Source organism: Crocuta crocuta, unplaced genomic scaffold (assembly GCF_008692635.1).
Source record: "Crocuta crocuta isolate KB4526 unplaced genomic scaffold, BGI_CrCroc_1.0 scaffold131, whole genome shotgun sequence".
NCBI classification, from domain to species: Eukaryota; Metazoa; Chordata; class Mammalia; order Carnivora; family Hyaenidae; genus Crocuta; species Crocuta crocuta.
Window position 1 is genome coordinate 10,495,272 of NW_027528977.1, and position 26,009 is coordinate 10,521,280.

Sequence of the window (26,009 nt, forward strand, 5' to 3'; positions counted from 1 at the left end):
GAGGGGGGAGAGGAAGAGAGACTATCCCAAGCAGGCCCCATGCTCAGCATGGAGCCTAATGCCATGAGCCTGGGATCATGACCTGAGCTAAAATCGACAGTCGGATGGTCAACCAAGCCACCCAGGCACCCTTCTCCCACTACTTTCTTCTTCCTTCTCTCAGCCACACTAGCCTCCTTGCCATTCCTGAACAAGGTCCCTAGGGGTCATGCCTTAGGACCCTTGCTGCCTTATCCCCTCTACCTGGAATCCTCTTCCTCCAGGTATCCACATGATTTGTTTAGTACTTCCTCCAGATTTTCACACAATTAACACATTTTCAGTGAGGCCATCCCTTGATAATCCTATTTAAAATTAAAACCCGGGGCGCCTGGGTGGCTCAGTTGGTTAGGCATTGTACTCTTGATATAGGCTGATCTAAGAGCTGTGAGATCGTGTGGAGCGTACAGCCTGCTTGGGACTCTCTCCATCTTTCTCTGTCCTCCCCCTCTCAAAATAAACTTAAAAAAATGAAATTAAGTACTTTCCTCAAAATTCCCTATTTATTTCTTTCCAAAGCATTTATCACCATCTAACACAGTATATATTTCATTTATTTATTTTGACTCTTCTCTGTCTCCTCCACTAGAATGTGTGCTTCAAAAGGGTAGGAATTATATTTAATATTTTCTTGTATCCTGTGCCTAGAACTATACTAGCACATAGGAGGTGCTACATAAATAAAAGTTGATTAACAATGGGATAAATGTTTATGTACAAGGATATTCACTGTAGCATTAGTAGTATGAAACCAAAAAATGAAAACAACCTGACTGTCCCTCAATGTTTTAAAAACCACAAAGTAATAACTATAATAACATTTAACATTCAAGTGCTTAATATTTGCTTTAGATATAACAACATTTAATTACCGAAATAACCCATATGAGGTAGGTTATAGTGTAAGGACACAGATGAAGAAATTAAGGCAGAAAGGTTAAGTAATTCGTCCAAGATGACAAAGCTTAATAACTGGAGAAGCAGGATTCAAATTCAGACTGTCTTACTTCATGGCCAGTCTTCATGACAACTTACTATGCTATGCTGACTTTCATAATTATAATATGATCCTACTTCTATTAAAATAAAGACAGCAGAAGCTTAACCAATGAGAATAGGACTTAATAGTCAATTAATTAAAAAGTCACTTAAGGGGCGCCTGGGTGGCTCAGCCGGTTAGGTGTCCAACTTTGGCTCAGGTCATGATCTCGGGTTCCTAAGTTCAAGTCCCCCATCTATCTCTGTGCTGACAGCTCAGAGCCTGGACCCTGCTTGAGATCCTGTGTCTCCTTCTCTCTCTCTCTCTGGCCCTCCCTCGCTCATGCTCTGTGTTTCTAACTCTCTCAAAAAATAAACCTTAAAAAAATTTTTTTTAAGGTCACTTAAAGTGGGAAATAAAAATATTCCATAATTTCATTTAAAACATAAAGCACACAAAATTATGCAGCAATCTTTTGATGAAAGTCTACCTTTTTCTTTAGGAAATGGGTCCACTGGGGCGTCTGGGTGGCTCAGCCGGTTAAGCATCCGACTTCGGCTCAGGTCATGATCTCACGGTTTGAGGGTTCGAGCCCCACGTCGGGCTCTGTGCTGACAGCTAGCTCAGAGCCTGGAATCTGTTTCAGATTCTGTGTCTGTCTCCGTCACTCTCTGCCCCTCCCATGCTCATGGTCTGTCTCTATCTCTCAAAAATAAAGGTTTAAAAAAAAGGAAAATGGGTCCACAGGCATTCTTTGGGAGTCTTTCTAGCATAAACCATATCCATAGACATGGATTTAATTTCTTGGACTACAAGAACTGCAAGCACTTGCCAAGCAGGAAGTGCACAAAATCTCAGTGATTTTTCCCAGAGTCATCTTTATACCTATCTTGCCCACACCTCACTGAACAGCAATCTTTCAGCACCTTGACCCTATAAACCTTTTCCAAAGCATTTAATTTTCAGATAAAGTTCTCAGATAAAAACTCTTGCACTGATATTTTATTGGTTTATGTATATTTTTATGACAAATATAACCAGCACACAAGGGTATGGAAGCAAACACAACAGACTATTGTCAAGAGTACAACTCAACTGGTAAAAGCAGAAATAACTTGGACATGTTACAGAGAAGATCTTAGGAAACAGAAGCCATCTGTTCCAACTAAGAGTCAAGTGAAGAGCATGTGAGCTTATACATTAAGGATGTATATCTGTATATGGAGAAGAAAAAAGCATACAAAGACACAACAAACTGGGAATAAGATGAGNGAAGATCTTAGGAAACAGAAGCCATCTATTCCAGCTAAGAGTCAAGTGAAGAGCATGTGAGCTTATACATTAAGGATGTATATCTGTATATGGAGAAGAAAAAAGCATACAAAGACACAACTGGGAATAAGATGAGATTTAATCACTCTTTTAAACAATTTTACACTGTTGACTTGCAAAAAGTATGCATTATTTGGTAGATTTTTTAAAAGTAAAAAACAAAAACCAATGTGAATTAGGGAATAGTATCCCCATTTTATAGATGAGGAAAGATTCAAAAAAGTGGGAACATGCCCTAGGTCACAGGACTCATTAGAAGCTAAGTTGAAAGGCTAATTCAGGTTTGCCCCAAGTTTCCAAGCTCATAGCTTTCCTACAATACGAAATTCCCTGGCAAAAATTTTTTTCATTACTCTTTATTAGGTAATAAAGAGTCAGGGGCACCTGGGTGGCTCAGTCGGTTAGGCATCCGACTTTGGTTCAGGGCATGATCTCATGGTTCGTGGGTTCGAGCCCCGCGTCTGGCTCCGTGCGGACAGCTAGCTCAGAGCCTGGAGCCTGTTTCAGATTCTGTATCTCCCTCTCTCTGACCCTCCCCTGCTCATGCTGTCTATCTCTCAGAAATAAATAAAACATTAAAAAAATAAAAATTTAAAAAAAGGAGTCAGATGAAGCCAACAAGAAAGATTTTTAAATGAATTATAAGCTTGACTCTAAAGCCCAGAGTTCAGGCTTACCTTTTTATAATTTAAAAAAAAAACAAAGATCAAGCCCTAATATTCATTTGAAAGGACAGAAATTTTTTATTCCTGTACAAAAGCAGAAAGGGATCATTTCTTCTTCCACTAGCCATGCATATAGCTCCTTTAGTCCCTTCCCTCTGTCCAGGTCACCTTTCGCCAGGTGTTCAAACAGCAACTTAGAAGCAGTAAACCAAGGCGCTAGGGGAGTCTGTTATATTTGGAAATTTAGGGAAATGGACTTCAAATAAAGTAACCTTACCATTACCTGCATTAATTCTTAAAAAAAAATTTTAATGTTTATTTTATTTTAGAGAGAGAGAGAAAGAGAAAGAGAGAGAGAGAGAATGAGCAGAATCTGAAGCAGTCTCCAGGCTCCAAGCTGTTACCACAGAGTCCGACACCAGGCTCAAACTCACAAACCATTAATTCATAACCTGAGCCAAAGAAGCACTTAACCGACTGAGCCACCCAGGTGTCCCTGCATTAACTCTTCTTAAAACCTAGTCTCTTCCATTTGCAACAGCTGAAAACAAATATGTGCATTAGTTATTCATAGTCAATTGGTTCCAAAACAAACAGGAGAAAAGGATAACTAGAAAAAACCTAAGAAAGCACGATAAATATACTCAAGGGAGTTCAGTTAAAACACATATCACCAAAAAAAAGTGAAACAGAGGAAACCTAAGATTTCTAAAATATTTTGCTTTTGCTAATTTCAATATATCAAATGAAGCAACATTTTGAGAACTAGTTCCTAACAGTACCACCTTTTCTGTCCTAACTTCCATGGACATGCCAAGCACATGCTCCTTACTATTAGTGAAGCAAACCTGAAGCCTAGAGTTATGCCACCCTCTAGTTGAAAAAACTTGTGATGGCTCCCTATGTATACAGATTAAAATTTAATTCTGCAGCTTTGAAAGGCCTCCAAATCTGGCTCTAATTCACCTTTCCAATCTGATTTTCCACTTCCAATTTTCTAATCCATCACAGCAACACTCCACACTATTCCATCTTCGTGCATTGCTCGCTCGAGCCATTTCCTAAGCTTTGAGCCTCCTTCTGCCTACCACCTGTTGAAATTCTATTCCTCCTTCAAAATTAGCAAAAGTCCAGATCCAGACCAATTAGATTTCTAATTCCAATTCCATCTCCACTATTTAATAGACTAATGAACTTAAGCAAATACTTCAATAGATCTGTTTCCTCAACTAGGAGCAGCCATATCATCTATGACACTTTACAAACATTAGCATAATAGTTAAAAACTATCTCACACCATGCCTAAGGCATAATAGATACAATAAATGGTTAACTAAGTCATCCTTCTCTCTCCTCTCCTCCTCCCACGTCCATCAATACTCCTAACCTTCCCTTAATTCCCACAGCACTTTCTTTATACCATATTATACTATGAGCACTAATATACTGCAGGATACTCACTGTTCATGTATGTATGTCTATATGGCTTCTCCAACAGGTTATAGGAAAGATAGTCATGGGTATGGAATTCTAAATTTCTACTACTTACTACTTGTGTGAGTTATTTGATCTCTCAGAACCTGTTTCTTCATTTACAAAATGAATAGGAATGAATTCCTTACAGAGTTAAGAGGTTTAAAAAAGTTGTGTTAAATACCTAATATAATGCTTGAACCTGGTTACGTTTCAAAGCATATTTAATAGCAACTGAATGATGAGCCTGATCCAGCAACTGCTTAAGGAACACATAAATGCAAAATGCATTTGCCTTAGTAAATCAAATTTCATAAAGAAAAAAAATTTTTTTTTTAAAGTAAGTTCTACACCCAACATGGGACTTGAACTCACGACCCTGAGATAAGGAATTGCATGCTCTACTGACTGAGCCAGCTGGGGACCCCTCATAAATCAATCTTAATACACCTTTAATCTACTACTCACCTCTTACTGATTTAAATGTCTGATGAAAACAAAATGGAGGTACCTATGTACTTAACCTCAGAAATACTACCACATATTCACGTGTTCCCAGTATCAGACTAAGTATATCATGACATATAACTCAAATCACCCCATAATTAGTCTGGGAGCTTACCCCTGAAGAGTTGGAAGGGGTAAAATGGTCTGCCAAATTAAACAAAACTCTGAAAATAAGTGGTCTACTAGGAAGAGGAAGCTGGTTGTCTGATGTTCATTGATTCTGATTCTAATCTGCCGTGTCCTCAATTTCTTTACTCAAACCTCCAATCAAATGTCAACTATTTCTACAATAGTATTTTTCTATTATACCCTTCCAATCCACTGCTCAATTTAAAGAAAACCCACCTCAAAATTATAGTGAAATCTAATCAAAGAAATCACAGAAAAGTAGTAACTTGTTAAAAAAAAAAAGGTTTAATACCAAGTATTTGCATTCCACTCTCAGCTGCACACTGATCCTTACACAGGTGCTACAGCATACAAGTCAAGATCACAAAGGTTTTGGAAAGAGGGATCTGGCTTTAAATCTGACACCACCGCTAACTGGCTGTGTAACCTAAGTGTATTACTTCTTAAACCTCATTGCTCATCTGTGATACAGGGATTGTAACAGCACGAACCTCACAGGGTCGCTGTGTTAAATGTGATCATGCATGCTATCTATGTATTTAGCAAAGTACTTACAATATCATGGGTACTCAATAAATGACTTTCGAACTAGCAGTGCATGAACACTAAGGTTCTTTTGGTAAATATTGCTGAATCAATGAATGTTTAACCCATTTCCTATTAGGGAATAGGTGTACCACTAACTTTAATTCTATCTTAAGTTAAATAATGATTAATAGTAGCAATGCCATGTAGGAACACTTCAGTTTACAAAGCCCTTCAAACATCCATAAACTTATTTCATCTCCACAACATCCTTAGGGGACAGACATTTTTAAGAAAAGTATTTTAGAAATAAGGACACTGATATCCATGATAATGGTAATTAAGAGACAAAGTTACCCGCCCTAGTGGTCTCCAACCAGATTCTCCAGGTCAGAGATAAGTGTTTAGTGCCAAAAGTTCTTCACAGGACAGCCACTAAAAGGAGGCAGATTTCTGCAAGTTACCACCCACCTCAAGCACAGTCAAGAACAGGAGTCCAGGATTAAGCCCAGGGTAATAAACCAAGTCAGAACCCACCGATGACACTTAAAATGTTGCATTCTTTCCTTACGTGGTGTCCTCTCATACCTTTAGGGCATGGGGGCCACGTCGGCCCCCTCCCCCACCAGAGCGCCCAGTACAGGGCCAGGTACCCAAGAAGCCATCAATAAATATTTGTAGAAATAGCATGGGATGCTGGTAGGTTTTCCAGAGACCCGAAACGAGGCCAACTCCGCGGTGGGGATTAAGCATCTCGGTAGATCTAGAGTCGATGGGCGGAGAGGGTCCGACGGGTAGCCGGACTGGGAAAGATAGTTGAGGACGGGTGCCGCGAAGGGAAACTAGGGAAGCTGACCCACTGAGGGAGAAGAGAGGGCCGCAGCCCTGGCTGGAAAGCCTGGGACCGACAGAGGTTCGGGGGCCGGGAGCAGCAGGGCAGTTGGAGTCTGGGGGGAGGGGGCCGCCGCTGGTCTGAGAAGAATCTCGGGCCCAATGTGAGGAGGTTTCTGGGCTCCTCTAGGGGCCCATTCCCCAGCCCGTGGAGGCATTTGCTGCACCGAGTACTCGCTGCTACCTGAAACTGCAGCAGCTTCTCTGTCTGCTCCTGGGTTAGATCCCGCTCCTCAGGCGCCGCCATTTTGCCGCCGCCTCTACGCTTCTGACCCGTCCGCACCGTCACCCGCCGGAAGTGACCTCAGTGGCAACCACGTCCGCTCTGAACCGCCGCCGGCGCGCAAGTGCGTCTGCGCATGCTGGCGCAGCTTGAGGTTACCGGCTGATGTTCCATCTGATGGTGGTGACAGTTCCTGCCGTCAGAGGGCGCCACTCTCCGGGCAATACCGAACACTTCCGGAAATTGCCGAGGGACCGTCGGTACCAGTCGCCCTTACGATTTAGGCGGCGAATGGACCTGCCCGACGGAGACCCAAGACTCCTGAATAGATTGCAGAGCCGAGAAGTACCCAGTGCTCCTCGAGAAGCTCCGGAAAATCCCGAACGCCACTTGGCCGATTTCGCCTGGTTCCTAAACCATATTCCCGCAGTCTTCAGTATTCCTGAATATTTTTTAGGAGATTGTGCCTTTCTGAAGTATCGGCTGTTGGATGTTTGATTGCTTCCTTTACGTTTCCAAAAGCTCCTATCTCTCGGGAGGTTCCGAAAGTCTCTGAATAGTGGTTGGGTATTTCTGATGCTGCCTTGATCTGAATTTGGGAAAAGCCTCAGCCACGTAGAAATCGTGGCTTCAAAGTCTCTTGCTAGGATTGTTTGGACTTGGCTACCTGGGTCTTTGGCGTTTAATGGCGCTACCAGCCTTGGGCAGAGCTTTCCAGCCAACCTGGTGGCAACTCTGCTTCTGCCTGCCTCAGGCCACTGGCCCATCTTCCCTGTGATGAACAGAAGGAAGATCCTGGAGTAGGATCGGGATACTTGAGCTCAGGGTCTAGGGCTCACCTGGCAAAGCACTGGACCTCCTTGGGGAAGCCCCCCCTCCTCTGGGCTCCATTTTGCCACTGGTGGAATGAGGCTCTCCCAAACCCGCTGACATCCTGCCTCAGCTGCTTCTCCTTGGAAGTGGTCCCTCACCCTTTCCACTGTCTTATTTCCATCCTTCAATGTCTGACTTCCTCTACACTTTCCTTGCACCTTCAAACTGCCATCTCTCTTTAGACCTCTCTTGTTCATTTCCACTTTTCTTCTCCTGCTATTTTCCTCTGTCTACCCTACAAATGGTCACCAGAAGGCAGAGGGGTCTGGGTCTGGTGTATGCATTTCCTCACTATCTGTGTGCCTAGGAAGTTACGCTGTCTCCCCATCTGTGGAACCCCACCCCTACCCACTTCTCAGGATTGATCAGGCAAGACAAGACAGGAGGTGCTTTGAAGCTGAAGTTCTGTGAGGAGTACTTTAAAGGATGGAAGGGCACCAGCTACTTCTTTCAAGCCTATATCATGCAGGTCTTAACCAGGTCTACACAAACTGCCCAATAATACTTTGGAATTTTTCTTACACCTTTAGGGTAAATGTGGAAGCAGACAGATGTGACTTTACATCAACTCGAAGCTCTCAAAGGAGACCTGGTATATTCAACATCTCCTATAATGATGGATCCAGCCAGACTAAATGAGGGACTGCAAAACCATACATCCTCCAGAGTTGTTGCATGATTCTAATTTAAGATATATTCCTTCAACAGACAAACTTTGTAGTTATATTAAACACTATTGAATGTTCTTCACTTCCTCAAAAAAAAATGTTTTTTTCTTGATCTACTTTTCTGTTTTCTTTGAATTAAGACATTGTTACAAGAGATGTTCTACTTTTCTTTTTTTTTAATTTTTTAACTCTACCAGTAAGAATTTGCCTCAGTGCAGGGAATACAATATGGCAAGGTGGAGAGTCCATTCCCTGTCCAAATGTGGTTTCTGCTTTTTAGCTGTAGTTAATGGCTTCCATGTAAGGCCAGTACTTCTAGAACTTCCCATTTCTTTTTATAGGTAATACCTTTATTTTATTTTTTTAAGTAAGCTCTATACCCAACTAGTTAGGGGCTTGAACTTATAACTGTGAGATCTAGAGTCACATGCTCATGATGGAGCCTGTCAGTCCCCCTAGAGCTCATTTTTAAAAGAGCACCTACAAATTTGGAGCTGCATACAAAATCTCCCCATTTTAACATGGTGACAACTTACTCAGATTTTATGAAAACTGCTCTGTCAACTATAATTGCAAGCCACATTCCAGCCTATGAACTACCAGTCTGCCCCTCTGACCTAGATAGAATCCTGATGGTCTCTGTTTGCCATGGGAGAAGTTGGAATTGGAAGAAACCTAAGATTTTTTAATAAGTTCAAGGTGAAAAGTATGGAAAGTGTAATTAATTAATGGCTTGTCCTCTCCTTTAAGAACCGTTTTTCCCCCGAACTTTATTCTGCCTGTTAGAGCAGTGCTGTCCAATGAAAATATAATGTGAGCCACATGTGTAAATTTAAATACTCTATTAGCTACATTTAACACAAGTGAAATTATTTGTAATAATGTAAGCCAGTATATGCAAAATATTCTTTTTTTTTTGTATTAAGTCTTCAAAATCTGATGTGTATTTTACACTTACCCCACATCTCTATTTGGACTAGTCACTTTTCAAGTATTCAATTGCCACATGTAGATAGTGACTACTGTATTGGGTAGTGAAGTTCTAGAATATTCTAAATACCTTTTTAATAGATTTATTAATTATATTAATCTATAGATTTTTAGGAATTCACTCGACAAATATTTATTGAGTGCTTATTCTGAGCCAGACTAAACTGGATGCTACAATGATAAACAGGACTTGGCTGCCACCCTCTAAGAACACACAGTTTAATGGTAAGTTAAATGAATTTCATCACTCTCTGGAAGGATGTGTGTGTGTGTGTGTGTGTGTGTGTGTGTGGTAGGTTTTTGAGGCCCATTTCTATGCCTATAACTAGGATTTGTAACTGATAGCTATTTTAGAGAATTTAATGAATATATTTGTTTCTCTAATTCTAGTAATAGGGCTTTGTTGATGCCTTACCATTTTATTCCTGATAAAGGACAAAATCTGTCCCGCCAACTCATGGAAATCCTCGAACAAGCCTTCAATTTCTAAGTGGCTGGAACATAAGATATTTTCTATCAGGAACACAGCATCTTGATTGTTGAGTAAAGCAGACCATTGAGATGTCAGCTACAGTTTTTTGTTTGTTTGGCCTCCTGCCCCATCAAATTAATGAGACAAAACCTGCTCCCAGGCTTCTGCTAGGAGTATTTGGGCTAATGAAACAAATCAAGCTTGGAGGCAAAGTTTTGGCTTACATAAATCACAAAGTACATCTCATGCTCTTCAGGGAGGCCCAAGTACAAACTGATGCCACCATTAATTGACTGTGTGACTTTGGCAAGTTAACCTCTCTAAACCTCAGTTTGCTTATCGCTTAGCTCTAAACTAATAGTCCTTACCTCATCAGGTCATGGCAAGGATTAAATCAAAGGGGACATGTAAAGTCCATGACCTAATCGTATCTACTTTGCAGACTTGACAAGAGGATGGGACAAAATACTGGATTAAGCAAAGGGTTTGTCAGGGTGCCCCAGTGGCTTGGTCACTTAAACATCTGACTCTTGATATCAGCTCCAGTCTTGATCTTAGGACTCCACTTTGGGTGTGAAGCGTACTTAAAAAAAAAAAAGGAAGAGAGAAAAAAAGGCTTTGTCATCGCTAAAGTTCTTTGCAGATGTTAGTACTATAGATTGATTCAATATGCATTTGTTACTGTCTTACAGTTGTTGGCTCTTGGGATGACTTGACATCAGGAATCTCCTAGTCTAGCAGGAGATTAACTGCAGTATCAGGTAGGAAGTAACAGAGACCCAAAAGTATGTAGTTGGTAGTAGACTGTATCAGTAACATAGGCCCTATGGCTGCCATCTCATCTCTCACCTGGGTCACTGTAGTTGCCTACTAACTGGTCTCCTTAGTTTTACTCTTACCCTTCTCCAACTCAGTCTCATCACAGCTGCCAGAGAATCTTCTTAAAAAACTAAATCAGTTCCTAACATTCCCTAACTTAAAACCTGCTATTGGCTTCCCATTGTCCTTGGAATGGAATCCAAACTCTTTAATGTGGCCTACAAGGCTCTATGCAATCTGGCCCCTACTGGTTCTCTGACCTCATTACTGGGAACTCATTACTTTCAAACCTCCACTTCATTATTCTCATCTATACCTCAGGGACTTTGCCCTCTGCCTGGAACACTCTTCTTCTTTTTTTTTTTTTTTTTTAATTAAAAAAACATTTTAATGTTTATTTATTTTTGAGAGAGAGAGAAAGAGAGAGTGAGCAGGGGAGGGGCAGAGAGAGAGGGAGAGACTCAGAATCTGAAGCAGACTCCAGGCTCTGAACTGTCAGCACAGAGCCTGATGTGGGGCTAGAACTCACAGACAGCGAGATCATGACCCGAGCCAAAGTCAGACGCTTAACCCACTGAGCCACCCAGGCGTCCCCAGAACATTCTCTTGAGTCCTTACATGGCTGGCCCTTTTTTGACATTTAGATTTCAGCATATGTTTGCTATATCCTCAATGAAGACCTAAACATATTATATTTTCTTCAAAGCACTTATCACTAGGTGCTCTTATCTTATTTACCTGTTTATTTTTTTATTTCCCAGCTCTGTGTGCCATGAGGATAACAGAGGCCAAGTTGGCTTGGGCCACCACTCAGTCCTCAGTGATATGAACTGTACTGGGCACAGAGTACAGGGTCTGTAAATATTTTGCCCAGGCTAGATCCTTAGAGCAGGGCCTGGGGTGGGAGTCAGGGGGCTTACGAGAGTAAAGCCATGGAAACTAAAATGGGAAATTAAGCTACTGCCTGTAGGATATAGAGGGATGATCTTTAATTAGAGCATCTCAAATCAAAAGATAAAGGACCACATCAGTTTTGGGTGATGAGGGAAAAGAGTGATGAAACAGGTGACCTTTAAAGCAGAGATATTTTATGGCTCATTTTAAAGCCCCATGCCCATAAAAAAATTACATGATTTGTGAACTGTGAATGAGTTCAAACAACACCTCAGTTGGCAGAATGGGAAAGGGAGGAAAAACAGGACACCTATTTACAGATGGTTTAAATAACCCAGATGCATTTAAATTGTCCCCACAATCTTAGGCTCTGACTCAGAGAGGAGGAGCATGTTTCCCAGAGGACAGAGTGTTGGTTCCACTGGAGTGGGTGCTACAGTTACCATCTGGACATCTTGGGGTCCTGATGGCTGTGAACCTGGAGATGGTGGGGCTACCACACTGGCGAGGTAATGCCTCTGATTACAATGAGGGGCCAGTGTTGCCGTTACACACCATGGAGTCAGAAGGATTATGTATAGTGTCCAGGGGATTCACTAGAACATCTCTTGGTACTTCCATACTCAGCGATAACAGAAAATAAGCAATTGTAACAACGAAAACTTGACAAAGGAAAGGCAACTAAAGGCTCAGACCCTTCTGAAATGAAAGTCTGGGTTAGTCCACTGACAAGCCATAGGGCCAACTGAAGTCTAAGCCAAGAGTGAGGGAATCTAGAATGAGTAATGGAGGAAAGAGATGCTATGATTATCACTTACAGGCTTGGGACCAGCTGCAGCTTCAGACAACTGTAGCTCATCTCCCTAACTTACTCTCTATAGAGATTCTGCCTGGCTACTACATTAGAGGGATTTTTGTAAGTGATTGAATTTGCACCATCTTGGAACGAGTGAAGGCATTTTGTCCCCACAGTGACAGAGAACCCATATTATAGCACGAGACTGGACATAAGGAGGGGAATGAGCAGCACTGAGCAATACAAGGAGGGTTATTGTATCAAACCTCTTAGGTTTTACCTCAGATCATCTGTCTCCAAGGCCCTGGGCCTTTTGTTTCTCTTCAGCCACTTCTGTGGTGAACAACTCTATGTGGATTCTGTCTAGCCAACACCCTGGTGACCATCTTCATCAGACACTAACCCACAGTGCCTCACCTCACACATGCACCACAGGCGTTCTGCCTCCCATCCAAAGCCTGCCTATTGCCACTGAAGCATGAAACACCACAGGCCAGCACAATGCCCATACATGCAAAAATCAGAAGTGCAGGGAGATGGGGCAAAACACTGACAAATAGGATATGGGATCTACGAAATAAAAGCCCATTTCCTGAACCCATGATGAGCTATCTGAGATGCAATCCTTCATACACTTTCTCTGAGGACAGACCCAATGGATGGAGCAGCACACTTGCTACCAAGCAGCAGCCAGACCCTTGTATTTGGCCTCCCTCTTTCCCTGTCCCACTCCCTTATTCCCTGGGTTGCACTCCCTGGTGAAGTACAAACAAGTAAAGCTTTTGATTCAGGGAGGCCATGTTTTCTATGGAACCTGGGCTATGAGACTTTATATCAAGTCAGTGGCTCAACTACAGAGAAAATAATAATTTGAAGTGAATTTAAAACACAGTAATTTGCCTATATATTCCCAATAGGTTTTGTTCTAAGAACAGAAAGAATAGTGAAAAAATCTTAAGAAATATATTATTATTGATGCTATAATTACTAAGATACTCAGTAAGATACTCAGTAATTATAGCATCGATAATAACATATTTTTTAAGATTTTATTTTTTTAAGTATTCTCGACACCCAACATGAGGCTTGAAACTCACAACCCTGAGGTCAAGAATTGCATGCTCTAGCAAATGAGATAGCCAGGCACCCCTCAGTAATAATATTGATGTTATTACTTTAAAATTATATATATATGTAAGTAGAGTGAAAGAGTATGTTATGCATTAGAACTAAGATTTTTCAGTGAAAGGGAAAATACCTCAAAATAGATTAAGAGAAAATGTAATATTAAGTTTGAATTAGAAATATTATTTGGGGCACCTGGGTGGCTCAGTCAGTAGAGTGTGTGACACTCGATCTCAGGTTTGAGCACATTTGGTGCAGAGCTTACCTACAAGTAAAATTTTCAGGAGTACCTGGATGGCTCAGTTGGTTAAGCATCCAACTCTTGATTTTGGCTCAGGTCACAATCTCATGGTTCATGAGTTTGAAGCCCCACAATGGGCTCTGTGCTAACAGTGCAGAGCCCGCTTGGGATTCTCTCTCTCTCTCTCTCTCTCTCTCTACCCCTCTCCCCTGTACTCTCTCTTTCTCAAAATAAATAAACTTAAAAAAATAAAAAATAAAATCTTTAGGGGCACCTGGGTAGCTCAGTTGGTTGAGCATCCAGCTCTTGATTTCAGCTCAGGTCATGATCCCAAGATTGTGGGAATGAGTCCCACATTGAGCTCCGTGCTGAATGTGGAGCCTGTTTAAGATTCTCTTTCTTTCTTTCCTTCTGCCTTTCTCCCTCCCTCTCTCTCTCTCAAAAAAAAAATTAAAATAAATAAATAAAATCTTAAAAAAGTGAATATTAGTAAGAACACAATGCAATTTTTTCTTTCAAAAAGAAAATGTATTTCCTAGTTCTGGAGACTAAAGAGGTCTATAAGAAGTACTTAACTACTGAAGGGCACAGACAATGGTTTCTACCTATCATTTCCCACTAGAAGGTTGTAGAACCCTTTGAGGAAATGACTGATTCATGGGGCTCCTGGGTGGCTCAGTTGGTTAAGCGTCCAACTTCAGCTCAAGTTATGATTTCACAGTTCATGGGTTCTAGCCCTGCGTCAGGCTCTGTGCTGACAGCTAGCTCAGAGATTCAAGTCTGGGACAGGAAATGTACAGAATGAGCCAGGAACACCTTGCTGTACCAAAAAGCAAAGAAGGTATCAAATTATTCCAAGGACCCAAAGATGGGAAAATTTAAGCATCAAAAAGTCCAAGTATTGGATATGTTTATTACCTTTATTGTGTTGAGGGTTCCTTAAGTGTACACACATGTCAAAATTTATCAGCTTAGAAACTTTACATATGTGAAGTTATTGCATGTCATTAATACCTAAATAAAGGTATCTACTTAAAAAGTATAATGCTGGGGCGCCTGGGTGGCTCAGTCAGTTGAGTGTCAGACTTTAGCTCAGGTCATGATCTCAGGTTTGTGGGTTTGGGCCCCATGTCGGGCTCTGTGCTGACAGCTAGCTCAGAGCCTGGAGCCTGTTTCAGATTCTGTGTCTCCCTCTCTCTCTGACTCTCCCCTGCTCACGCTGTCTCTCTGTCTCTCTGTCTGTCTCTCTCAGAAATAAATGAAACATTAAAAATTTAAAAAAAATAAAAAGTATAATGCCCACAATAAATTGAAACACGCTGAATATGTATAAATACAGGAGTTGATTATGATATCAAACAAAACAAAACAAAACAAAACATAACCCAGCCCAACAACAACAGCAACCCACAAACAAATAGCTCATTAACCCCTTTTGGAGATAGCATATCAACTCACTCACTTTTTTCTGAAAGCTGGAAATTAAGAGAAGTAATGAAGCATTTACTTGTTCTCTATGAACTCTACCTCTGGGTAATCAAACTGATAATGAGTGAGAGTTCTTTAAAAATTTCCAGCTAATGACAATGAGATATCATCTTACACCTGTCATAATGGCTAAAATTTAAAAACAAAACAAAAACAAGAAACGCAAGGGTTGGTGGGAATGTGGAGAAAAAAGAACTCTCTTGCACTGTTGGTGGGAATGCAATCTGGTGCAGCCACTTTGGAAAACAGTATGCAGTTTCCTCAAAAAGTTAAAAATAAAACTATCCTCCAATCCAATTGCTGCCATTGTTGGTTGTTTGGGGTTTTTTTGAATCATAATGAACTCCTATATTTATACATATTCAATGTGTTTTAATTTATCGTAGGCATTATACTTTTTAAGTAGATATCTTTAGGTAAAATTCACATGCAATAAACTTCACATATGTAAATCCAGTAATCGCACCACTGGGTATCTACCCAAAAAATACAAAAACACTAATTCAAAGTGATGCATGAACCCCTATGTTTATAGCAGCATTATTTATAATAGCCAAATTATGGAAGCAGCCCAGGTGTCCATCAACAGATGAATGGATAAAGAAGATGTGGCATATGTATACATATATATATATACATATGTATATATACACACACATACTCAGCCATAAAATGGAATATTTCTCAGCCACAAAACAGAGTGAAATCTTGTCATCTGCAATGATATAGATGCATCTAGACAGTGTAATGCTAAGCAAAATAAGTCAGTCAAAGATACCACATAATTTCATTCATATGTGGAATTTAAGAAACAAAACAAATGAGCAAAGGGAACAAAAGAGAGGAGAGAGAAGCCAAGAAATAGACTCTTAACGATAGAGAACAAACTGAGAGTTACCAGAGGGGAGGTGGGCAGGGGGATGAGTGAAATAGATGATCAGGATTAAAAAGTGCACTTGTCGCAATGAGCACTGGGTGATGTATAAAATTGTTGAATCACTATATTATACACATGGAACTAATATAATGCTATATGTTAACTAAATTAGAGTTAGAATAAAAAGTTAATAAAAAAATTTCCAGCTAATACAGAGATATTGAGAGAAATAGGTTCACTACAATTTCTAAACCTCAAATAAAATAACTGACTTAGATGAAGATCACAAAGGCTGCTAAAACTTGAGGTCAGAGGCTGATCGGGAACTTTATTATTGATGGATTGGGCTGACAACACCTCAATCAGCTGATCTATTTTATTTTATTTTTATTTTATTATTTTTTAAATGTTTTTATTTATTTTTGAGAGAGAGAGACAGCGTGAGCAGGGGAGGGTCAGAGAGAGGGGATACAGAATCTGAAGACAGTCTCCAGGGTTTGAGCTAGATGTCAGCACAGAGCCTGACAAGGGGCTCAAACCCACATACTGTGAGATCATGACCTGAGTGGAAGTTGGATGCTTAACCAACTGAGCCACCTATGTGCCCCTGCTGAACAATTTTAATGCCACTAAAGAGGCAACTAGACATGACATGATGCAAGTGAATTTCCCAACATTATATATGAAATAGCCTTGCAAAAAAATTCATGGGCAATCTGATCAAGCCTCTAAATCAGGGTTTCTCCTTGTGCATTACTGACATTTTAAGTTGGATCATTTTATTTTTGTGAAGGGCTGTTCTGTGTATCGTAAGACGTCTAGCACATCTCTGGCTTCTACCCATAATGTTAGTAGCACCTCTGCAAGTTGGACAATAAGAGATTTCTGGATATTGCCATATGGTCCCTGGGTTGGGGGGAGTGAAAATCAACCTCAGTTGAAGTGGGGCTATATTTTGGGGCAATAAAGAAGCTGAAAGTCAGGAGAATAAGAAAGGCAGTTACAGATCTTAGAGAAGAATATGTCCACTTAGTGCTCAGATATTAGGAGAGAGTCCCAGCACAGCCAGATGCTTTAGCTGGACATCCTAGAACAATCACAAACAAACAAATGAGCAAGCAACAACAACAAAAAGCCACAAAGAAGCATAGCTAATAAGCCAATAGTGGAGGTAAAATCTAATCCTAAAAAATATTCAGATGATAAAAAGGAAGCAAAAGGGGCACCTGGGTGGCTCTGTCAGTTAAGCATCCGACTTCAGCTCAGGTCATGATCTCATGGTTCGTGGGTTCGAGCCCCACGTCAGGCTCTGTGCTGACAGCCAGCTCAGAGCCTGGAGCCTGTCTTCAGATTCTGTGTCTCCCTCTCTCTCTGACCCTCCCCTGCTCATGCTGTCTCTATCTCTCCCAAAAATAAGTAAAACATTAAAAAAATTTTTTTTAAAGGAAGCAAAGAACAGAAAGCAGGAGGGAAGAGAGAAAATCAATAGTAAGGGAGTAGATTTAAACCCAGTCTGATTGATAATTGAGTGTAAATGTTTAAACACTCTAATTAAAAGGCAGAGAACATCAGATGTGATAAATAAAGCAAGACTCAATTACATGCTTTCAACAAGAAAAAAAATTGTTTTTTGAAAGAGAGAGAGCATGGGAGGGGCAAAGGGAGAGGGAAAGAGTGAATCTTAATCAGGCTTCATGTTGTCAGCTCAGAGCCCAAATCAGGGCTTGAACTAATGAACCATGAGATTATGATTTGAGCTGAAAGCAAGAATGGGTTGGACTGAGCCACCTGGGTTCCACAACAAAAAAATTATTTTATTTCATTAAATTTTTTTTTTCAGTTTATGGGATTGTTTGGGGGGATTGATTCTGAACCTTATTAATATTGATGGACTTAAAACATTTTTTAATGTTTATATATTTTTGAGAGAGAGAGACAGAGCATGAGTGGGGATGGAGCAGAGAGAGAGGGAGACACAGAATCTGAAGCAGGAGCCAGGCTGTGAGCTGTCAGCACAGAGCCTGACGGGGCTCCAACCAATTGTGAGATCGTGACCTGAGCTGAAGTCAGATGCTCAACTGACTGAGTCACCCAGGTGCCCTTGATTGACTTTTTTTTTTTTTAAAGAATTAACTTTTAAGTAATCTCCACACCCAATATGCAGCTGGAACTCACAACTAGGAAATTAACAGTCCCATGCTCCACCCACTGAGCCAGCCAGGCGCCCTTTGAGTAACATTTTTTTTTAAAGTGTCTTTATGTTTGAGAGAGAAAGAGAGTAAGGATGAGTGGGGGAGTGGCAGAGAGAGAGGAGACAGAGAATCCCAAGCAGACTCCGCTACCAGTGCAAAAAAGAGATCATAACCTGCATAAGACAGTTAACCAACTGAGCCGCCCAGGTTCCTATGACTTTTTATTTCTAAAAAGTTTATTTACTTATTTAAGGGCAGGAGGAGGAGAGAGGGAGGGAGACAGAATCCCAATCAGGCCCTAAGCTGACAGTGCACAGCTCAGTGTGGGGCTGAAATTTATGAACCATGCGATCATGACCTGAGCCAAAGTCTGATGCCCAACCGCCCAACAGACTGAGCCACCCAGGTGCGTCCCCTTGAGTGACATTTTATCTAAACGTTTCCTTTGTGTTATATGAAAATTTAAATTTAGAGAATAATAATGGAACCCCTCCCCCCATATACTTCCCACATTTGCCCATGTTCCTGCCATAATTTGAGAGCTTTGGATTTTTTTCCTCACACCTATTTTTTCTTAAATTTTTAAAAAATTTTTTATTTATTTTGAGAGAGACCGAAACAGCACAAGTGGGGGAGGAGCAGCAAAAGAGACTCCCAAACAGGCTCTGTGCTGCTAGCACAGGACCCTACATGGGGCTTGAACTCAGGAAACCTCAACATCATGACAGGGAAACTCAGGAAACCTGGAACTCAGGAAATCAAGCGTTGGACGCTCAACTGAGCCACCCAGGCGCCTCCTTACACTGATTTGAAGCCTGGCAGCTTGGGCCCAATTTACAGGGCACTAAGTACGTAATTGGAAAATAAAAGAATGAGGGTGTCCTATTTCAAAACTTAATTCCAAGATCTAAGTCAGATAACATCAACCCACATTTCTGCTAAGGGTTTACCCAAAGAGGTGAACTACTACTCTCTGGCAGCTAGCCAGCCAAGTTGGCCTATTGCCCCTGGGTACTGAACACAGCCTTTGTTTCCGGATTTAGGGTCAGGCTTATTTTCCAATTGTTAGGCCTGACTGTGAGTGCATGGGAGACTGTGGCCTCCGAGGTGCCTTTGCAGGACAAGCTATTTAAACCAGTAAACCCACGTTCACCTAGTCCCTCCACCTCTGCCTCGTCTCCGCAGATGCTCCACAGGTTCGTACTAATTCACGGGTCTCCACCTTCCTCTTTCCCTCTCCCGGGTGACCAGACAACTCTGGTGGCCCCTGCTTCCCAGGAGAAGTGAGGATAAAGTTGGAAAAACTCAACCAGATCTAGAGTGGAGTGCCAAAACATAGTTGGGGGAGGCTTCATCGAGCCAGAAAGGGAAAATCACTTTAAATATAAAGTCACATTTAATGGGTGGGGAAAATATCATGCCAACACTGATCATAAGCAAGGTGGAATGGCTATATTAATATCAGACCACACAGATTTCAGAATAAGGAGTATTACCAACAACGAAAAAGACCTTATCATCATGGTAAAGGATTAAATTCATGAGGAGATCTTACAGTCCAAATTGTATATGTACCTAATAACAGCCTCAAAATACTGAGGAGGCAAAAATTACTAGAACTGAAAGGAGGAAAAGACAAATCCACTATTACTGTTGGCAATTACTTCTCTCTGAGCAATCAATTGAACAACTATAAAGTAAATCAGTAGGGATATAGAAGACAAACACTACCCACCACCTTGACTTAAATAATATAAAATACTGCACCCCCAAACTGCAGAATACATATTTTTTTCAAGAGCAAGTGACAGACTCTATGCTGGGTCATAAAATAAGCCTCATAAAATTTCAAATTATTAAAATCATGTACAATGTATTCACTGTAAAGCTCTCAAATATTTGTAAATTCACACACTTCTAAATGACTAAGTCAAAGAAAAATTCATGATGGAAATTAAAACTTCTTTTCACTTAATTAAAATTAAAATGCAATATATCAGGGCTCCTGGGTGGCTCAGTTGGTTGAGCATCTGACTTCGGCTCAGGTCATGATCTCACGGTTTGTGGGTTCGAGCCCCACGTCAGGCTCTGTGCGACAGCTCAGAACCTGGAGCCTGTCTTCGGATTCTGTGTCTCCCTCTCTCTCTCACCCTCCCCCACTCACACTCTGTGTCTCTCTCTCTTTCAAAACTAAATAAATATTAAAAATTTTTATAAAAAAGTAAACATAAAATGCAATATGTCAAAGTTTGTGAGATGCACCTACAGTTTGATAGTTTTAGCATTTATCTTTGTGTCTATGATCCGTTTCAAGATAATTTACATGTGCAATGTGAAATAAGGATGGAGGTTCATTTTTTTCTATATGATGTCCACTCGTTCAAGCTTCAAATGGCTCAGTCAGTTCAGCTCAGGTCATGATACCACAGTTTATGCGTTCGAGCCCTTCATCAGGCTCTGTGCGGACAGCTCAGAGCTGGAGCCTGCTTTGGAGTCTGTGTCTCCCTGTCTCTTTCTGGCTCCCCCACTCCCCCAACGCTCTCTCTTGTTCTCAAAAATAAATAAACATTAAAAAAAAAAAACAGTTCAATAACATAAAATGGTACAACCACTTTGGAAAACAGTTTGGTTGTTCCTCATAAAGTTAAACATAAACTTTTCACACAACCCAGCAATTCCATTCCTAGATGTTTACCCAAAAGAACTGGAGATTTGTCCTCACAAAGACTGAACATGAACTTTCATAGCTTCTTTAGGCATCATAGCAAAAACTTACAAACAATTCTAATGTCCATCAACAGGTGAAAAGATACACAATTTATGTTACATTCATATTACAGAATTCTGCACAGCAGTGAAACATTGAAACATACTAGATGGATGAATTAACAAAAAGTAACCTAGGGGCGCCTGGGTGGCTCAGTCGGTTGAGTGTCCAACTTTGGCTCAGGTCATGATCTCACAGGGTAATGGCTATGTTTCATATCTGGAGTGTGCTGGTAGTTACACAGGTATACATATCTGTCAAAACTCAGGGAATTTTACACTTACATGGGTGCACTTTATTGATTATAAATTTGACCTCACAAAATCGATTTTTCAAACAGACCTAAGCATAAATAAATGCAATGTGGAGATGTTGTTTGGATCCTGATTCTAACAAGCCAACTCCAAAAAATTTATAAGACAATCATGAAAATTTGAATACTGACTGGATATTTGCTGGTATTGATATTGTTGAATTTTTTTAAGCTGTGATAATTATTGTAGTTCTATTGAAAGAGAGAAAAGAATTCCTTCTCTTTTAGAGAAGTACTTATGGATGGATTGATAAAAAAAACATGTGAAATTTGCTTTAAAAGAATTAAAGCACAAGGGCAGTGAAAGGGGTGTGGATGAAACAAGTTTGGCCAAATACTGATACCTACTGAGGCTGGGGGATGGGCACAGTGGCATTTACTGTATTATTACAATTAAAATTTCATTATTGTACTTTGTTATCACCTCCACATTTGTACATGTGCTATACATATTTGCAATGTGTTGACCTTGTTTGGATCCTAAGTGAGTAAACTCAAAAAGATACTTATGGGACAATTGGGGAAATTTGAATACTCACTAGCAAAAAGCTGACATTGAGGAATTTGGGGGGAAACTTTTTTGATGTTATAATAGTTCTGTGGTTTTGTAAAAATGAAGTTAAAGATGAAGATGGAGGAGGAGAAGAAACTGCAGCCATTATACTGATCACACCTGGCACACGGACCTTGGCTTTTCATTTTCCACTCAAGGGTACCAGGAGTCTTCTTTTTTTAATAAATATTTTTTAAGTTTATTTATTTATTCTGAGAGAGAGAGGTATTGTGGGAGAGGCAGAGAGAGAGAAGGAGAGAGAGAATCCCAAGCCCGCTCCGTAATTTCAGTGTGGAGCCCTATGTGAGGCTTGAACTCATGAACTGTGAGATCATGACCTAAGCTAAAATCAAGAGTCAGCTGCTTAACCAACTAAGCCATCCAGACATCCCTAGAAATGGCTTATTCTTTTTTTCCCTTAATTTCTTTTTTTAACGTTTATTTATTTTGAGAGAGAGACAGAGTGTGAGCAGGGGAGGGGTAGAGAGAGAAGGAGACACAGAATCTGAAGCAGGCTCCAGGCTCTGAGCTGCCAGCACAGAGCCCGATGTGGGGCTCGAACCCGTGAGCGAGATCATGACCAGAGATGAGGACAGACACCCAACCGACTGAGCCACCCAGGTGCCCCTAGTAATGGCTTATTCTTAAGCCTGGAACATTTTGTTGTGCCAGAAAGTAAGACAGCACTCAGAGATGATGAGGAAATAAAAACCAGGAGTCAGCTTGAAGGGGCTCTCACGGATCCAATCTTGGAGCATTTGAGCACTAAAAGAAATAATGATAGCAAAGTATCACAGCCCATGGGATAAAATAAGAGACTGTGAACCCATGTAGACTGAAACAAACATTTTCTTTGTAGTAAAAAGCCAACTAATAAATGCATAAGGAAGAATACTGCTAGAAAATTACCATTTGTCAACTATCATAATACCTGAATCATGCAAAAATAAATAGACGCTATAATGAATGAATAGGTGAAAGTTTGAGGAGTGACGTAAAATTTACATAGTCCTTTTTAAAAAATATTTTTTAGTGTTTATTTTTAAGAGAGACAGAGTGCAAGGGGGGAGGGGCAGAGAGAGAGGGAGACACAGAATTAGAAGCGGACTCCAGGCTCTAAGCTGTCTGCACAGAGCCCAACGTGGGGCTCAAAGCCATGGACAGTGAGATCATGACCTGAGCCAAAGTTGGGCGCTCAACTGACTGAGCCACCCAGGCATCCCAAAATTTACATAGTTTTAATATACCTATCCACAGGATACTTATTAATTATAAAAGGAAAAATAGTTTTGCAGTGGAGAAACCTGACTGACACCACCTTAACCAAATGATCAATGTTAATATCACTAGTATCTGGACAATTGACATAATATACTTCCTGATATGATGCGCTGAGAAGTCAGCATCACACCCACGCTAACCCTGCCAAAAATGCTGACATTGAATTTAACCATGAAGAAACATAAGACAGCTCAAGTTGAAGGACAAAATAACTGGCTAGTAATCTTCAAGACATCAATGTCATGAAAGACAAAGAGAAGAACTGCTTCAGATTAAAATAGATCAAAACAGATAACAATGCAATGCATAATCTTGGATTTCCTTTTCCTCTATTATCGAGGCATTTTGGTGAAATCTAAGTTATGTCAGTTAGATAATGGTATTATATCAATATTAATATCTAAACTTTTATAATTATAAAGTGGTTACGTAAATAAATGTCCTTATTTTTAGGAAAACAATGAAATATTTAGGAATAAAGGGGCATTGGGTCTGCAATTTACTCTCCAATTGTATGGGGAAGGAAAAAGGATAAAGGCAATGTGATGAAATGTTATTATTTGGGGAATCTTTTTTTTTTTTTGCATAAGCATTCTTTTGAGTTTTAACGCAAGCATTTTGGGTGATATTTTAAGTTGTATTTTTTTTTTTTTACAAATTTTATTTGGAGAATCTTGATGAAAGAGGCACATAGGAATTATTTGCAACTTTATGTAAGTCTGAAACTATGTCAAAATAAAAAGTTGGAAAAAGTGGAAAAAAAAAAAGCTTTGAGAGTCAAATCAACCAATCCAAACAAAACAAAAAAGAAATTATTAGTGGGAATTGTGCTCGCTTCGGCAGCACATATACTAAAAAAGAAATTATTAGTGGGAATGTAAAATGCTGCAACTGCTATGGGAATCAGAATGGCAGTTCCTCAAAAAATTAAAATGGGGGTAGCTGGCTGGCTCAGTCAGCAGAGGATGTGATTCTTGATCTCTTCTTATGTTGGCTTGAGAATTTCTCTTAAAAAAGTTTTTAAAATTTCTCCACTTTAGACTTCATAAATTGAAATTTGATTCTGTGAGATCACCTCATATGTTTACTCAACTTCACTGATGTCTTTTGAGCTTTATTGAGTTTCACAAACAAGTGGAGAATTAGAAAAGTAGGGCTGTCTTTAAAGGTCTATAAAGATGTGCATGGAGGCATCAAGGTACTGGGAATCTCCAGCATATAGAAATGCTACATGGTTCAGAGTATAACTTTAATAATGATTTTTGGGATGCCTGGTTGTCTCAGTAGTTTAAGCGTCTGATTTCAGCTCAGGTCATGATCTCACAATTCATGGGATTGAGCCCCGAGGCTCGGAGCCTGCTTGGGATTCTCTCCTCCTCTCTCTCTCTCCCCCTTCCCCTCCCTCTCAAAATACATAAACTTTTTTTTTTTAAAAGGAAAGGGAAAAAAGTCTTAAAAAGTAATGATTTTTAATATTAATGTAAAAAAGTAAGAGTAATGTATAGGGGCAAGCACAGTTGCAGAATAATCTAGACCAGTAACTTGTATACCTAAGCGTGGAACTAAATGCTGCTGACAGCTAAATTAGGAGAGCTCAAGAAGGAAGTAGTTGGGAAGGGCTTCCACAGTGGATTTTGCACATGAAAATGCTACGTAGTGTTGCCAACATTATAGGAATCAAATAAGAATAGCCTACGGAGGTCACAGTGGACACAGTGTTCATAGTCCTTCTCTCTCCACAAAACCTGGAGTGGACATTTATGGCTGGTTTGTTAAGCTAGCAAACTTTCTAGGTCTTCACAGCACCTGAGCCTGGGGTTGGGGGAACAAGAGACATATGGTGATGGTGGGGGAGTGTGCTTGGATCAGGTTGTGATGGGTCTTTAGTGTTTTTCTTTTTTACACTCCTTATAAATAACTATATTCTCATTATAAGATTGAGACCTACATCGAAGTATGACTGAGCAGGAGAGAAATTCCCCTTCACCTCAGCTGTGCTTCTACCCCCCACCCCATAAGGGAACCACTACTCACAGTTTAGGGCGCATCTTTTCTTTCTCTCTTCCATTCCAGTCCACTCTCTTTCAAGTGTCAAATCAGAAAGAGAAAAATCCCAACGTCCAAATCTGATGGTGGCTCTCTGGGTCTCCCAGGGACAGTTTTAAATGTATTCACATGTTTAATGCTTCATTGTGAGAGCACCTCACAGATGATGCTGTGATGGGACATTTATCATCTATTGGTCTCATAGACTGTAATTTCTCCTTGGTCAACGCTATCTTTTTCTGCCACATTTTGGTGCCCTGGTGCTTGGCCAAGTGCTGGCAGGGAGGAGGCAGAAACTTTTACTGAGGGTGGCTGGGTGGAAGAGTGGCAGGGAGCCTGGATAAATTAGGTCTGCCGCTCTTGGGCAGTTTCATACATAAGGGACGTTTAAGGGACCCAGCCTCTAAAGTAGAGGCCCCATCAGGTTATCCAAACTCTGGCAGTCTGAGCAGAGGCCGCCTTAAATGAAGAGAAATGCGTAAGAAGTATACTTTAGCAACCAGGCTTAGTGGGGAATGCCCTGGACTTGCAGGGGACGGTGGGACGTAGTGTCCACTTCTCCAAACCTCCTTTTCCTCCTCTTATAGAGGCTGAGGCTCAGAATAATAGCATTCACAATATCTGCCCAGCTTAGGTGAAGAACTTCGCAGAATGACTCAGGAGCAAGGTCTGCGCAGCCACTACCCCCCCTCGGTGCTCCCCAAGCCAGGGTTGCCTCCCTGCGGTGGATAAATTAGGTCTTTCTCGGACCAGTTCATACGAAGGGACATTCAAGGGGCCAAGCCTCCAAGCTGGGGCCCAGTCGGGCCGCACAAGCTCTGGCGGTCTAAGCTGTTCATACCCCGGCCACT

The 26,009-nt window shown here is 40.7% G+C and overlaps 1 protein-coding gene across 1 annotated transcript in view; it reads right to left on the minus strand.

The window, feature by feature from the left end:
- The window catches only part of FAF2 (Fas associated factor family member 2), a 65,626-nt gene extending 58,794 nt beyond the window's left edge, over nt 1–6,832 (minus strand). The window contains exon 1 of the mRNA XM_077757271.1: nt 6,725–6,832. Coding sequence (XP_077613397.1) covers nt 6,725–6,787 — 63 coding nt within the window. The 5' untranslated portion in view covers nt 6,788–6,832. The remainder of the gene's footprint in view (nt 1–6,724) is intronic.
- Nucleotides 6,833–26,009: the final 19,177 nt, after the last annotated feature.